The sequence below is a fragment of the Peromyscus californicus genome, unplaced genomic scaffold (genome assembly GCF_007827085.1).
Source record: "Peromyscus californicus insignis strain IS unplaced genomic scaffold, ASM782708v3 Scaffold_21__1_contigs__length_65335640, whole genome shotgun sequence".
In the NCBI taxonomy this organism is placed as follows: domain Eukaryota; kingdom Metazoa; phylum Chordata; class Mammalia; order Rodentia; family Cricetidae; genus Peromyscus; species Peromyscus californicus.
This window is the reverse complement of record NW_026294514.1, coordinates 45078181-45093115: the sequence shown is the minus strand read 5'-3', so window position 1 is coordinate 45093115 and position 14935 is coordinate 45078181. Positions and strand designations below refer to the sequence as shown.

Here is a 14935-nt window from a genome sequence, read left to right as displayed (position 1 = left end):
GGACTTCCTAAGGATTTCTGAGTCTTGGACACACAGGGCAGTGGAAGCCATGCTCCTGCTCTACCCACTTGTGTTATCCGGCTACTATAGCAAAGGTACCTGACCACAGGACATTGAATTTTTGTCCACGTTCTGTTTGGTGACCTTTGGAGGAGGCCAACAGTAGGTCCCTGATGTGGTTTCTGATACTTGCAGCTTAATAAACCAGGCCCGTACAGAACTGCTTGTTAGAGGGGGTGGAAAGACACAGTAATTTTCCAATTGTACTTGACATTTGTGAATTTACTCTGCCAGTACTTCACACTTCAACCGAAAAGTCGTAAACAATTATCAAGTCATTAGCACAGACACTTTGAGGAAAGAGATTTCCAAACACATGTTAGAGAATTGGAGACAAAGAGGCAGTTAGCTCGCGTGCGCTGTCTTACACTCGCACTGCTGACTGCTGTTCATTCAGATGTTGGCAGGCATGTCCCTGGGAACAATTGTGCCAGTGAGGGACTGATGGCTGCTAAGAGCAATTCCAAGCAGGAGTAATCCTGCCCTGTTTATTTTCATGTCATATTTAAAAGTCTGGAGATCACCCAGTCCGTATGCCAACTCCGCAATGCCGGAAGGATTCAGGCCCTTCCAACTTCTTCCTCTTTCCCCCAGGGCAAGTCTGAGAGCTGTGGTCTCAGCAGTAGCCAAATATTTGCCTATTTGTTATCTTTGGTTTTTTGAGACAGGGTTTCTCTCTGTAGCCCTGGCTGCCCTAGAATCTGCTCTGGAGACCAGGTTGTTTAAGATGGAGGAAGAGAATGCCTCACGGTCCATTTGAGGGTTAATTTTAATCATGACATGGAAACAAATGAAGTGGCCTTGGACAGTGTGATGGATATTTAGCTGCACATGTAGATAATGTGGCTGATGGAGAAGGGAAGAAGTCAGTTACGTAGAGATTGAGAAGTCTTTCAGTCTCTCCTATGTTGTAATTATAGTAGCAAGAGAAAGCTGAATGAAAAGTGAATGTCGGAGTCCAAATGGACAGAAGAAACTGTTGACGGACAGACATGGTGCCAGCTGTTTAAACAGCAGCCATGCCCATGAACAGAAAGACCCCCCGAGTGGATGTTCTCTGGACCCTGTTCTGTGTTAATAGGATGAGTTCACGTGAGGATGTTAGAGACACGGAGAAGTCTCCCATTGACGGGAGGTTTACAATTTTGTACCGCCCTGTGTTTCCTGAACTTATTTACTGTGCTTCATCTGACTCTGTTTTAGACAAAGCAGCTTCGGTGTATCATGAGGAGCTGTTTGGGGAATGCTCCACTCTACTTCAGTGCTGGTCTCATTAGGACACCTTGTGTGCATGGGATAGATGTGAACATCAATGGTGCCTTTAACTCACTTTAATTAGGACTTTTTAATATGCTATGATCTGTGTTCAGTTTAAGCGATTGTTGAACATGGCTCTTGTTCTACAGGTTTAGCTGTCTGATAAAGATAGCCATGCAGCTAATAGAAACAAGTGTGCGTTGAAGGAATTATTTCCTTAACTAGACTACCTTCAGTTATCTGGTCTGATGAGAACACTTACTTCTAAGGGCAGACATGTGTACATGCCGAGAAATTTATCTGGATAATGGTACAAATAAGATTTTGCTATAAATGCTATAGATTTACTATGTAAGTCTATTTAGTTAATACTATTGATAATGTACACTTAAGGTTTCATGTTCTGCCAAAACAAGTCTTTTTTTTCATAATTGACTTAGAGATTTTTGTTTGTTTTGAGAAAAAGTCTGTATAGTTCAGGCTTGAGTTCACTCTGTATTTCTGGCTGGTATCAAATTTGTGGTGATCGTACTGGTTCAGCCTCCTGCATGCTGAGACTGTACCCATGCCCGAGTCTTTTATAGATTTTTTTTTTTTTGCTGCTGCTGCAAAATGCTAGCAAACATGCTAGTTCATTCTAGAATCTTTATGTATTTAGCTTTGTGAATATAAGATGGAAATAGTGTTGGTTTGGCCGTTGTTTTAAAAATGAAAATATAGGCCGGGCGGTGGTGGCGCACGCCTTTAATCCCAGCACTCGGGAGGCAGAGCCAGGCGGATCTCTGTGAGTTCGAGGCCAGCCTGGTCTCCAAAGCGAGTTCCAGGAAAGGCGCAAAGCTACACAGAGAAACCCTGTCTCGAAAAACCAAAAAAAAAAAAAAAAGAAAATATATACAGATTTTTGAGTTCTCAAACTAAAAAAAATTTTGCTTTACAGACTCTTCCAGTCATTAAAATTTTTGGAGAAGATAATTGGGGATTCTGCGTTTCTTCTCATTTTAAAGGACAAAAAGATGTACCAGTCTTACCCTTCTGAGACCTTCTTAGAGATGGTTAGTTGATTTCTTCTATGATTGTAAAAGCCATTGGGTTCTTTTGTTCTTGGATTAGAAGAGAGATGAGGAGCTCTGTTAAAATAATATTACAGTGTAAGAATTGTTTTGTCCATTTTTAAAGGATTCTTATCACTTGATGCAAATGTCTGCATGTTCAACCCTCTCTTCTATAGGTATGTTTGCATGTGATTTCCGCATGTCATTCATTCTGCCCACATCTTAGCATGAGCAATGACCCAGGGAACTCATTTCAAAGTAGGTAAAATAGATGATAGGCTTTTCCGACACTGCCTCATTTGAAGGCAACCGGCACTATAATTAGTTATTCTGCTTGGCTATAATTAGAAACCTCTTGATATTTGAATTTTTTCAACCCCTAATTTGCTTTTGATCAAACTGATTTTGAGGGTCTTTTGGTGTCAGGATAGGTTCATTGAGTGATGTGGACAGTGTTGGGACATGTCCATCGATGATACAGAGTCTAAAGAAGTAGAAGATTATGTATTTGCCTCTGTTGGGACCTCACCTTGAGGGCCTTGGAAGTTTTCCTAGTTCATTTTCATTATCTGTGAATAGGGTGGTGATAGACGCCACAGCTCATGCTGCTCCTTGGAGAGCAGAGAGTTAATACAGCAGAAAGTATCGAAAGGCCCAAGTGGCTCCTCATCCAGGAAAAGCCATTGAGAAGATGGCTGATTTCCACCGTCTACACCTCCTCTTGACAACTTGGCTATTTAAAATTGTAACTTAGTTATCATTAGTATCTTTTATGAATGTTGGGATTTGGAATCTTATATGCAATTTGAATTTATACATCTGGAATTAGAGATGCCGCTTCAATATTTTCTTAGATGGATGCTTGTAATCAAGTCATGATTACAAATTTTCTTTTTAAAGTGAAAAAGTACAAGAAGTGGATGTGTATTTCCTAAGGGATATGAGATACAGGATGCAAAGATTTGGGGAGAATTTCCTCTAGCACTCAGATTTATTTAGTTAGAAAATGGAGCAACCCATTGCACCATTGTGGACTTCAGCCCCAGTGTGCGTGCTGTGCTCACGCTGATATTCTCGTCTCTCTGTCCCTGTCTCTCTGTCTCTGTGTGTCTCTCTCACACATACACAAATTTGGGTGATTTGCTTTGAATTTTTGACATACTTCATATACTTTGAAAGAGAATTATTGTCCTCTTATTGTGTTCTTTCCAACCCTTTTGCAAGGTAGTATTGGCTAGCTCATTTTGATGGTTACTTTTTAAAAGTGAAATGTAAAAACACCGTGCCTTTCTTACAGGATATGAATCAAAGTTCACAAGATTCTCTGCCAACAAAAACTGTAATAGAACTGAGTGCAAAGGAGCCAAGGTAAGTCTCTAATTCCTCACAGACATTTTGCCACCTCCCTGGCAAGTTTTGTTCATGTGGTTCTGACCTTTAATCAGCACATATTTTTAAGGAAGTTTTTCTTTAAATCAATTAAATTTTTTTTCTGAAGAAATATGTTTTCTTCCATGACAGTCATATTCAGTGCTCAGAACTAACTTGACTCAGTGATTACTGTGTTTATGATTGTAATATTTTTATAAATGGAAGTAAAGGGATGGTAAATATGTAGCTTGTGGTCCAACCATTTCCTTACCTTTGTAATACTGTTTTTAGATTATTGCATTTCTGCATTGGCCTTTCCTGAAGCTTCTTGATTTTCATTAATCCCAGATCCTAATTAGTTTAAAGAAAGAGAATTTAATAACTGGAAGATCACAGTTTCTTCTCTTAAATTTTCATTGGGAAACTACCCCGTTGCTCATTAGACTGCAGTGTTGGTGATGTCCACTGAAGCAAACAGTCGGGTTGTTTATTAAATAAAAGCCAGGGTAACTAGTAGCTGCCTGTGATTTATAAAGACATGCATCTGGGCCTCTCTCACCCTTCTGTGTTTACTGACCAAGTATCCCTCAGTTACTACCCATGAACCTAGGCGTGTGGTATCTTTTCACGACATAAGTTAATTTTTATATTTTAATTAAGAAACTTAGTGTTACCTCTTGCAAGTTGAAGGGTAATTTTTTTTTACGTTAATCCATGATTTTTAACTTAAGTATGATTTATTAAAATTGTGGAAAATAAATGCAGTAGCATTAGAGACAATTTATAGTGCTCATGATGTTGAGGTTTTGATGAAGCACTCAGCAAATCCATGGTTGTTGAATTTCTTCAGTAATGAGAGACTCATGCAGATGGCACTGTAGAAGAAATAGGGGTTCTTTACTTACTTGGGTGCTCAGAAATTCTGCTGAGGTCATTAAATCTTCTACTGCCAGATCAGAGTATGGAAGGCTAATGGCCTGGGAAGAATCATCAATTATAAAATATTCTCTTTGTTTTAAAAGAAATAATGTTTGAATGTGTTTGCTGCTAGATGTCTGCTTCTTAGCTATCCTATATTAAGAAGCCTTTTGGCTTGAATAACCATAGTAACTTCTTTTCTATCTTCTGTTTTGACCTGGGAAGATCTTTGGTTTTGCTGGCCCTAAGGATCCTAAGTGCTTCAACAAGTGACTCTGACAGATGTCATTTCTGCCCTCCCTGGTTGCCTGTTGTGGTGGGTTGCTGTAGGCTGGGGTCTCAGCGGGTCCGAGGGAGAGTCTGGGCCTTGGGCAGGACATAGGTAATTTAGCCTTCCCTTAGCTAGAGGAAGGAGGGTAGAACTGCATCTCTTATAGTGATGGAGAAGGGTTTTACTTGTGGATTAGCGCAGACGGAATCTTTAAGGCTTCTGGTCAAAGATGCCCCTGAGTAGCTTATATTTAAGCAGTGTTTATATCTACTGTCATCTCTTCATGGGACACTCCTGAGAAAGGTCGCTGCGGCCGCTTCTGTAATTTGATTGTCGAGGTCTGTTTCTGCCTCTCTTTTGTACTTGAGAATGTCGTGACCACACCTACTTATTTTTTGTCTTAAAAATCTAGTTTTTATTTGGTAGCTACAAATTACTTTAGTTACTGATAATGCTAGTAAAAAAAAAAAATCGCCACTGAACAAAAAGAATGACAGTGGCCTTTAAAAGTGGAAGGACTCAACAGTTTTACTTCGCTGGTCTTTAAACTGAAACTTTTAGAATTGTGATGCTGAGAGTGTCTCAGAGTCTTCGTAAATCTTCTAGAATGTTCCGGACTTAGCTTTAATTATAAGTGCAGTTCTCATTTGAGTAGCAAATTATTAATGTAAATAAACCAAACATTCACAGTAGGGAAGATGACACCCAGAGGGTGTAAAATAGTATTCTTATTTATATATATAAAATACAGATGCATTTGGTAAACAGTTACATGTAGTATTAATATTAGGTGGGTGATTAGAAAATAAATTCTAAAAAGAGACTCAGGGAATTGATATGTTAAAAAAAAGTAGGGAGGGTTCTGGTATAAACCTATAAATTTAAATAATGCACGCAAATGAATTTGATCATGTCTTTGGTGCTGTTAATTGTGACTATGACCTAATATAATTTACTTCATATTCAGAAAGTAGTGCAAGTGACATCAGTACCTGCTGATGTGTGTGGTTAATTTCCAAGGCTTCCTGAGCTACTTAGTTTTGGAATCCATAGATTTTGTATAGAATTACATAATAAGAATTACAGTGTACGAACCCAAGAAATGCTTGAGTTCAGAAAGAATTTTTTTCTTTCTCTTTCCCCTACAGTTTTCTAAGGAAGCTGACTATACAGACCCCGTAATAAAAAGTTTAGTGTCTCAGAGGACACTGATAGTGCAGGATGTGCAGGTAATTCGGGTCACATCCATCTATTCTGGGTCCATCTATTCAGGAAAGACAGGAATGAACTTCTCTGTCACACGGGCCAGGACACCATGCACTTTGACCTTTTGTAAAGGCAGGTTCTCTGTAAGGTAGATTTTCTGAAACATCACTGAGAATGAAAACAAATTCATGTAAAGGTAACTTCATAAACCGGTGAATGGGAAATTTTCAAGTTAAATACTTTGTTTCACTTCATTTATGATGTTGTAGCAGAAAACTAGACTGACCATGGATTTAAATGGTTCATGTTCTCCTGGTTGGAACGTCCAAGGTGGAGGAGCTATATCTGAGGAGGGCCTCTATGCTGAGCCATCCCATGGTGCTGAGTCATCCCATTGTGTTGAGCCATGCCATCCCATGGTGCTGAGTCATCCCATGGTGCTGAGCCATCCCATGGTGCTGAGTCATCCCATGGTGCTGAGCCATCCCATGGTGCTGAGCCATCCCATGGTGCTGAGTCATCCCATGGTGCTGAGTCATCCCATGATGCTGAGTCATCCCATGGTGCTGAGTCATCCCATGGTGCTGAGTCATCCCATGGTGCTGAGCCAATCCATTGTGCTGAGCCATCCCATGGTGCTGAGCCATCTCATTGTGCTGAGTCATCCCATTGTGCTGAGCCAATCCATTGTTCTGAGCCAATCCATTGTTCTGAGTCATCTCATTGTGCTGAGGCATCCCATGGTGCTGAGTGAGTCATCCCATGGTGCTGAGTCATCCCATTGTGCTGAGCCATCCCATGGTGCTGAGCCATCCCATGGTGCTGAGTGAGTCATCCCATGGTGGAAGGTGGGATCCAAGAAGTAGCTTTGGTAGTGGTAAATGCATCATTTTATCAGAAACTACTTTCAATTAATGAACCCATTCCTCTGATAATAGCCAGTCTGTTCATGAGGGCAAAGCACAGATTGCCTAACCACATCTTCAGGGTCTCAGCATTCAGCACTGTTTGCTTACTTAGGACAAGAATGTTCAAACCATGGCAGATGATTTTAGTTTGAGATAAATATATTTAAACTATTTTTAGTATTCTGACCCACCCCTTGGAGACCTGCCCAGCGTCCTGATGTAGAATCCCCTTTAAAAAATAAAACTGCCCCTTCCCCTCTTCTCCATTCCCATGGGGTGTGTACCCTCGACCCTTCTCCTCCCTCCTTCTTCCTCTCCCTCTCTCTTTCTTTATATCTTTCTATCAAATAAACATTCTCCACGTGGATGCAGTGCCTGGGGTGTGAGTGACTGACTGTCTCCCCGGCATGTTTCTGTCACTTGAGGGACATCCTTGGCCTGGTCAGCCAGAGCCTCCCTTGTGCAGTATCGTAACAACTACTATTACAAATTTACCTGTAAGAGGTTTTAAGAGGTAAGGTATTTATTAGCAAATAATCATTTTCTCCCCTTTTTCCATTTCTTCTGTTCCTCCCTTTTTTCTGCTTTCCTTCCTCTCTTCCTTTAAAAGAGGGGGAGGAGAGAGAGAAAGAAACAGAGAGAGAAGTGTGGGATTAACCTGATACAGAAGTCAGTGGTTTGTGTCAACAGCACTATCAACACAGCAGAAATAAAATCTACCTAATTCAGACAAGGCCCTCCTTATTGGCCTTGCCCTTTGCTGGTTGGATGACCCTTCCTGGTACCTCCCACACTCATTTAACATCCTTGGGTTATCTACACCTGTGTTTTCCTTTTGAATTCCAATCTGCTAGATAGCCTTATTCTCTTTTTGTTTCTCTTTTCTGACCCCAGAATTCATTTTGACCTCACCTTTGTTCATTTCTTATATTTTGTGAGTGTAAAGTCTCCTGACTTTTACCTCTGCTCTCCCCTGACATCCATCTCCTCCCATCACTCTTGTTCTTAGCTGCTCCATCTCCTTCCATCTTGTTCTTAGTTACTCCATCCTTCTATCACTCTTGTTCTTAGTGGCTCCATCTCCTTTCATCATCTTGTTCTTAGCGGCTCCATCTCCTTCCATCATCTTGTTCTTAGCTGCTCCATCTCCCTCCATCACTCTTGTTCTTAGCGGCTCCATCTCCTTCCATCATCTTGTTCTTAGCAGCTCCATCTTCTTTCATCACTCTTGTTCTTAGCTATTCTATCTCCTTCCATCACTCTTGTTCTTAGCTGCTCCATCTCCTTCCATCATCCTTGTTCTTAGCTGCTCCATCTCCTTCCATCATCTTGTTCTTAGCTGCTCCATCTCCTTCTATCATCTTGTTCTTAGCTGCTCCATCTCCTTCCATCATTCTTATTCTTAGCTGCTCCATCTCCTTCCATCATCTTGTTCTTAGCTGCTCCATCTCCTTCCATCATTCTTATTCTTAGCTGCTCCATCTCCTTCCATCATCTTGTTCTTAGCTGCTCCATCTCCTTCCATCATTCTTATTCTTAGCTGCTCCATCTCCCTCCATCACTCTTGTTCTTAGCTGCTCCATCTCCTTCCATCATCTTGTTCTTAGCTGCTCCATCTCCTTCCAACATCTTGTTCCTAGCTGCTCCATCTCCCTCCATCACTCTTGTTCTTAACTGCTCCATCTCCTTCCATCATCTTGTTCTTAGCTGCTCCATCTCCTTCCATCATTCTTATTCTTAGCTGCTCCATCTCCTTCCATCATCCTTGTTCTTAGCTGCTCCATCTCCTTCCATCATTCTTATTCTTAGCTGCTCTATCTCCTTCCATCATCTTGTTCTTAGCTGCTCCATCTCCTTCCATCACTCTTGTTCTTAGCTGCTCCATCTCCCTCCATCACTCTTGTTCTTAGCTGCTCCATCTCCTTCCATCATCTTGTTCTTAGCTGCTCCATCTCCTTCCATCATTCTTATTCTTAGCTGCTCCATCTCCTTCCATCATCTTGTTCTTAGCAGCTCCATCTCCTTCCATCATTCTTATTCTTAGCTGCTCCATCTCCTTCCATCATCTTGTTCTTAGCTGCTCCATCTCCTTCCATCATTCTTATTCTTAGCTGCTCTATCTCCTTCCATCATCTTGTTCTTAGCTGCTCCATCTCCTTCCATCATTCTTATTCTTAGCTGCTCCATCTCCCTCCATCACTCTTGTTCTTAGCTGCTCCATCTCCTTCCATCATCTTGTTTTTAGCTGCTCCATCTCCTTCTATTACTCTTGTTCTTAGCTGCTCCATCTCCTTCCATCACTCTTGTTCTTAGCTGCTCCATCTCCTTCCATTACTCTTGTTCTTAACTGCTCCATCTCCTTCCATCATCTTGTTCTTAGCTGCTCCATCTCCCTCCATCACTCTTGTTCTTAGCTGCTCCATCTCCTTCCATCATCTTGTTCTTAGCTGCTCCATCTCCTTCCATTACTCTTGTTCTTAGCTGCTCCATCTCCCTCCATCACTCTTGTTCTTAGCTGCCCTTTATGCTCTGCTTGAATGACTGTAGTCCAGTCCTCTTGCTCTTTTGTCTCCAGTCTCTTATAGTCATACTTTATACCTTAAGGTATTGGTGGCATCTACTCAAAAACAGTGCTTTTAGAAAATTCCTCATAGCATTCTCCAGGAAATTTTATTACTTGTTGTAGGAAGTGTGACAGATAGTCCTGTTTTAGTAGTCTGTTTCCTTAAAAAACTAAACAAGCAAAAATCATCTCAACTGCAGCATCTTGAATACAGTTTGTTATGCCTCTCAGGATTCTGGAGAGCTGCTGTCCCATTTGTGCTTAGGGCAGAGTTGGGGACTGTACTCCACCAAGCTTGGCAAGCCTGAATGTCTTGGCAAAGTTGCTCACATCGCTGGAAGTCTCTGCTGTCTGTGGCTGAGGGTTTAGTTGGGGCAGTCATTTGCCAGTGTTTACACATGCCCTCTCCAGAGTGGCTAGTTCAAGAGGGAGTCTCAAAGCCTACCCAAACTAAGCAAAATGAGATTTAAAGTTTACAAAACCACCATTGAGTTCATTTTGAGTTAGCCAACTACTCCTGGGCATGGGCCTGCCCTGAGGTGTGGTAATATAACCCGTGGGACTCCATTGGAGAAAACTGATTTTTCCTTTGCATGTGAGTGTCAACTGCAGATAGTTTCTTGATTGAGGGTGGAGCTCATGTCAACTTCCCCCTCTCAGCACCAGAACCTCTTCTGACTTGAACCTGTGCAGGTCCTGTACATGCTGCCGTGGTCGGTGAGGTCATGTGTGTGTCAGTCCTGTTGTGTCTGCAAGACCCTGTTTCCTTGGAGTCATCCATCCCCTCAGACTCTGAGAATCTTCCTTCCTCCTCTCCTGAACAGATCCCTGAGCCCCGATCCCTGAGCCCCAAAGGGGTGGATTTGATGAAGACATCCCTTTCAGGACTGAAGGAGCTCTAAAGCCTCTCGCTGTCCACACTTAGTTCACTTGTAAGTCTCTGTGTGGGTTTCCATCTACTGTAAGAGGAAGCTTCTCAGATGATGGCTGAGTGAGACGCAGAGACCCACTCAGGAATCCCATAAAAACACTAAACTGGAAGCCATAATATGTATGCAAGGACTTGTAGTGTACAAGAGAAGATGTGTGTGTGTGTGTGTGTGTGTGTGTGTGTGTGTGTATAACAAAAATAAAAATAATAAGATAAAATTTAAAAAAATAAAAAAGGAAGAGCCCTCACATGACATTTTGAGACAAGGAACATCTGAAGATGACACTGAGTTCATTTACATTGCCCATCTACTGCTGTGCATGCAGCCTGCCCTTAAGAGTAGTTTGCTTCCCTAGTGAGACTTTCTTGGAGAAAACTAAATTTTCATTTGCAAGTGGTTATCAGTTGGTGATGACTTCTGGGATAGGGATAGGGGCATGTCTCCACTTCAGTTGGCTCTAGGGACCCCATCTGGTGCAGGCCCCTTGCAGGCTCTGCCACAAGTATGCTGCCATAGTCTCAGTGAGTTCCATATGTGCATCAGTCTTATTGATTTGGGGGCCTTGTTTTCTTGGTGTCCTCCATCCTCTCTGGCTCTTACACTCTTTCCGCAGAGTTCCCTCAGCCTGGAGACATCCCAGTTAGGGCTGAGTGTTCTAAGAACTCTCACTTTCTATGTAATGTCTGGCTGTGAATCTGTGTTTGTTTCCATTTGCTGTAGCAGGAAGCTTCTCCAATGATGGCTGAGCAAGGCACTGATCTATGAGTATAGCAAAATGTCATTAGGAGTCTTATGTTGCTAGTTTTGTTGTTGTTGTTTGTTTTTTTAGAACAGTAGTATTTGGTTTTCCCCTAGTTCCCTGGGCTATCTAGTCTCAGGTTTGTATGTTCCAGTTTGTAGAGTGGGCCTTCAGTCAAGTCAGATATTGATTGGTGTCTTAGTTATAGTTTTATTGCTGTGAAGAAACACCATGACCATAGCAACCCTTATAAAGGAAAACATAATTGGGGCTGGCTTACAGCTCAGAGGTTTAGCCCATTTTTGTCATGGTAGGAGGCATGGTGGCATGCAGGTAAACATGGTGCTGAAGAGGTAGCTGAGAGTTCTACATCTGGGCCCACAGGCAACAGGAAGAGACAGTGAGTCACTAGGCCTGGCATGAGCTTCTGAGACCTCAAAGCCACCCCTACAGTGTCATATTTCCTACAGCAAAGCCATACCTCCTAATAGTGCCACTCCCTATGGGCCTATGGGGGCCATTTTTAAACCCACCATAGTTGGTAACTTCCACAAGCTTTGTGCCACATTACAATAGCATATTGTGCAAATAGGACAGCATTGTAGATTGAAGGCTTTTAGACTGGGTTGGTGTTTACATTTTTACCTTGGTAGTATGCAGAATACCTTCTTGTATAAAAGACACTAGCAGGTAGGGATGAAAGCTCTGTGTAGGCATCAGCTCAACTTCTCCACATTCAGTGAGCTGTGTAGGTGTTGTCTTCAGCAATGGAGGCTTGCTGTCAAGTTTGTGGAGAGCCGCCTATAGTAAACAACAGCCTGGGTTGTTTCGGGATTAACATGGAACCTCTTTGGACAACCACTCAATTATATGTAATCTAATCTCAGTACTGGTAGCTTCATTTGGTGATAAGAAATGTCCAGTTGGGCCTCTGCCTCCCCCATTATCTGGTGATTTCATTTAGATCACCTTCATATTATATATATATATATATATATATATATATATATATATATATATATATAGAGAGAGAGAGAGAGAGAGAGAGAGAGAGAGAGAGAGGCTTGTATTATGTTTTCATACTACAGATAGCCTTTAATTTCAGCTGTCTCTCCCTGTATGTCCTTCCTCATTCCCTTCTTCCCCTACCTACCTACCTATCTACCTACCTACCCACCCACCCATAACTATCTATTCTATTTTCCTTTCCTAGGGAGATCTGTGTATCAGGCTTTCCTTTTGGGCCCACCAACCAACTTCCAAATCATTACACAGAGACTTATTAGTTTTAAATGCTTGGCCTTAGCTTAGCTCTTATTTTAATCTGTCTCTACATTTTGCCTCTGGGCTTTTTACCTTTCTTTCTGTATGTCCTACTCTGTGTCTGTTGGCTGGCCTGTATGTGTCCCTCTCTTTGTCCCTTGTTCTCCCCTCCCTCTTCTTTCTCCTCTCAGCCTAGATTCTTCCTCTTATGTTTTCTCTCTGCCTGTCAGGCCTGTTTATCCTTTCTCTGCCTAGCTATTGGCCGTTCAGCTCTTTATTAGACCAATCAGGTGCCTTAGGCAGGCACAGTGAAACAAATGCAGCACATCTTTACATGATTAAACACACATCATTACATCATTAAACAAATGTAGCAGAAACAAATGTAACATACCTTTACACAGTTAAAGTAATATTCTGCAGCATAAACAAATGTAACACATCTTTACATAGTAAAATATTCCACAACATATCTATCTGCCCAATCCCTTACTCTATTCCTAACTTCTGTGGTTCTATGGAGTATAGCTTAGTTGGTTAATGACTTAACACCTACATATACATATAAGCAAATATATACCATATCTGTCTTTCTGGGTCTGGGTTACCTTACTCAGGATGATTTTTTTCTAGTTCTGTCAATTTACCTGCAAATTTCATGATTTTATTTTTTTAAACAGCTGAATAGTACTCCATTCTGCAAATGTACCATATTTTCATTATCCATTCTTCTGTTGAGGGACATCTAGGTTGTTTCCAATTTCTGTTATAAATAGAGCAGTAATGAACATGGTTGAGTAAGTGTCTCTGTGGTAGGATGAAGTGTTCTTTTTGTATGTGCCCAAGAGTGGTGTAGATGGTTCTGGAGGTAGATGGATTCCCAGCTTCCTAAGGAACCTCCTCTGATTTCCACAGTGACTGTACAAGTGTGTACCTTCTCCAGCAACAGATCAGTATTTCCCTTACTCCACAACCTCGTCGGCATCAAAAGTCACTTGTTTTATTGATCTTAGCAATTCCGACAGGTGTAAGATGAAATCTCAAAGTAGTTTTGATTTGCATTTCCCTGATGGTTAAGGATATTGACCATTTCTGTAAGTGTTTCTTGGCTATTCGAATTTCCTTTTTTGAGAATTCTTTGTTTAGAATTTTATCCCATTCTTAAATTGGATTATTTGTTTTCTTTTTGTTTGTTTATTTATTTTTTGAGACAGGGTTTCTCTGTGTAGCTTTGGCACCTTTCCTGGAACTCACTCTGTAGTCCAGGCTGGCCTTGAACTCACAGAGATCTGCCTGCCTCTGCCTCCCGAGTGCTGGGATTAAAGGCATGCGGCACCAATACCCGGCCTTGTTTTCTTGATATCTAGTTTTTTAAATTCTTTATACATTTTGGATATTAGCCTTCTATCAGATGTATAGTTGGTAAAAATCTTTTCTGATTCTATAGGCACTGTTTTATCCAAATGATGATGTCCTTTGCCATACAGAAGCTTCTCAAGTTTCAGGTCCCATTTATTAATTGTGGATCTTAGTGCCTGTGCTAATGGTGTTCTGTTGAGAATGTCTTCCTGTACCAATGAGTTCAAGGCTATTTCCTAATTTCTCTTCTACTAGGTTCAGTGTATCTGATTTTATGTTGAGGTCTTTGATCTGTTTGGTTTTGAGTTTTGTGCTGGGTGATAAGTATGGATCTATTTGCATTCTTCTATGTGCAGCCATCCAGGTTGACCAGTAGCATTTGTTTAAGATGCTGCAGGAACGTACATTTTTATAAAGGGGTAAGAGTTCTCATCTTTGGAGGCAATCGTGTATGAACTGCTGTCCACCACTGCTCACGTACCAAACTCACCCTACATGATGTCTGAAGTCTCATTCCATTATAATAGTGCCTCAAATTGTCCATCTTTATCATGTCTAACACAGCTCATTTACATGGCTTGGCAGCTGATGGTGGCTTATTTTTGCCAGTATAATTATGTCACAATAATTTCACTCAATTATAATGTCATTGATAATAGAAACTATTTCTACTATTAATAGTTATTGTATTCCAAATAAAAATTAATAATACAAAGTAATGGGATTAGGATTGTTTCATTTTCATACATATATATTTCTTTAATTTACTGTGACCACTGTGCCTGTTTCTTTAATGTAGTGAGTATACATTATCAAGATTTATTCGGATATATCTAATTATTGGTTGAAGAGAATATTAAACATTAGACGCTAATATGCCTAAAACATGTACTGTGTTCCATGTCCGAGTGCACTTTTCTCTTTTATAAAGCCTAGAGGCCACTCATGGACCATAATTATTTAAACTCAGATTCTGTGTGCTGGAAAGCTTGTATAGAAATGCCTTCACACTGGTTAGCAGACAATTAAGTGTGTA

The 14935-nt window shown here is 41.0% G+C and overlaps 1 protein-coding gene across 1 annotated transcript in view; it reads left to right on the top strand.

Moving 5' to 3' along the window:
• Positions 1–14935, top strand: part of Man2a1 (mannosidase alpha class 2A member 1) — a 175639-nt gene that overhangs the window by 90141 nt on the left and 70563 nt on the right. Inside the window, exons 11-12 of the mRNA XM_052750223.1 lie at positions 2255–2369; positions 3667–3737. Coding sequence (XP_052606183.1) covers positions 2255–2369; positions 3667–3737 — 186 coding nt within the window. The remainder of the gene's footprint in view (positions 1–2254; positions 2370–3666; positions 3738–14935) is intronic.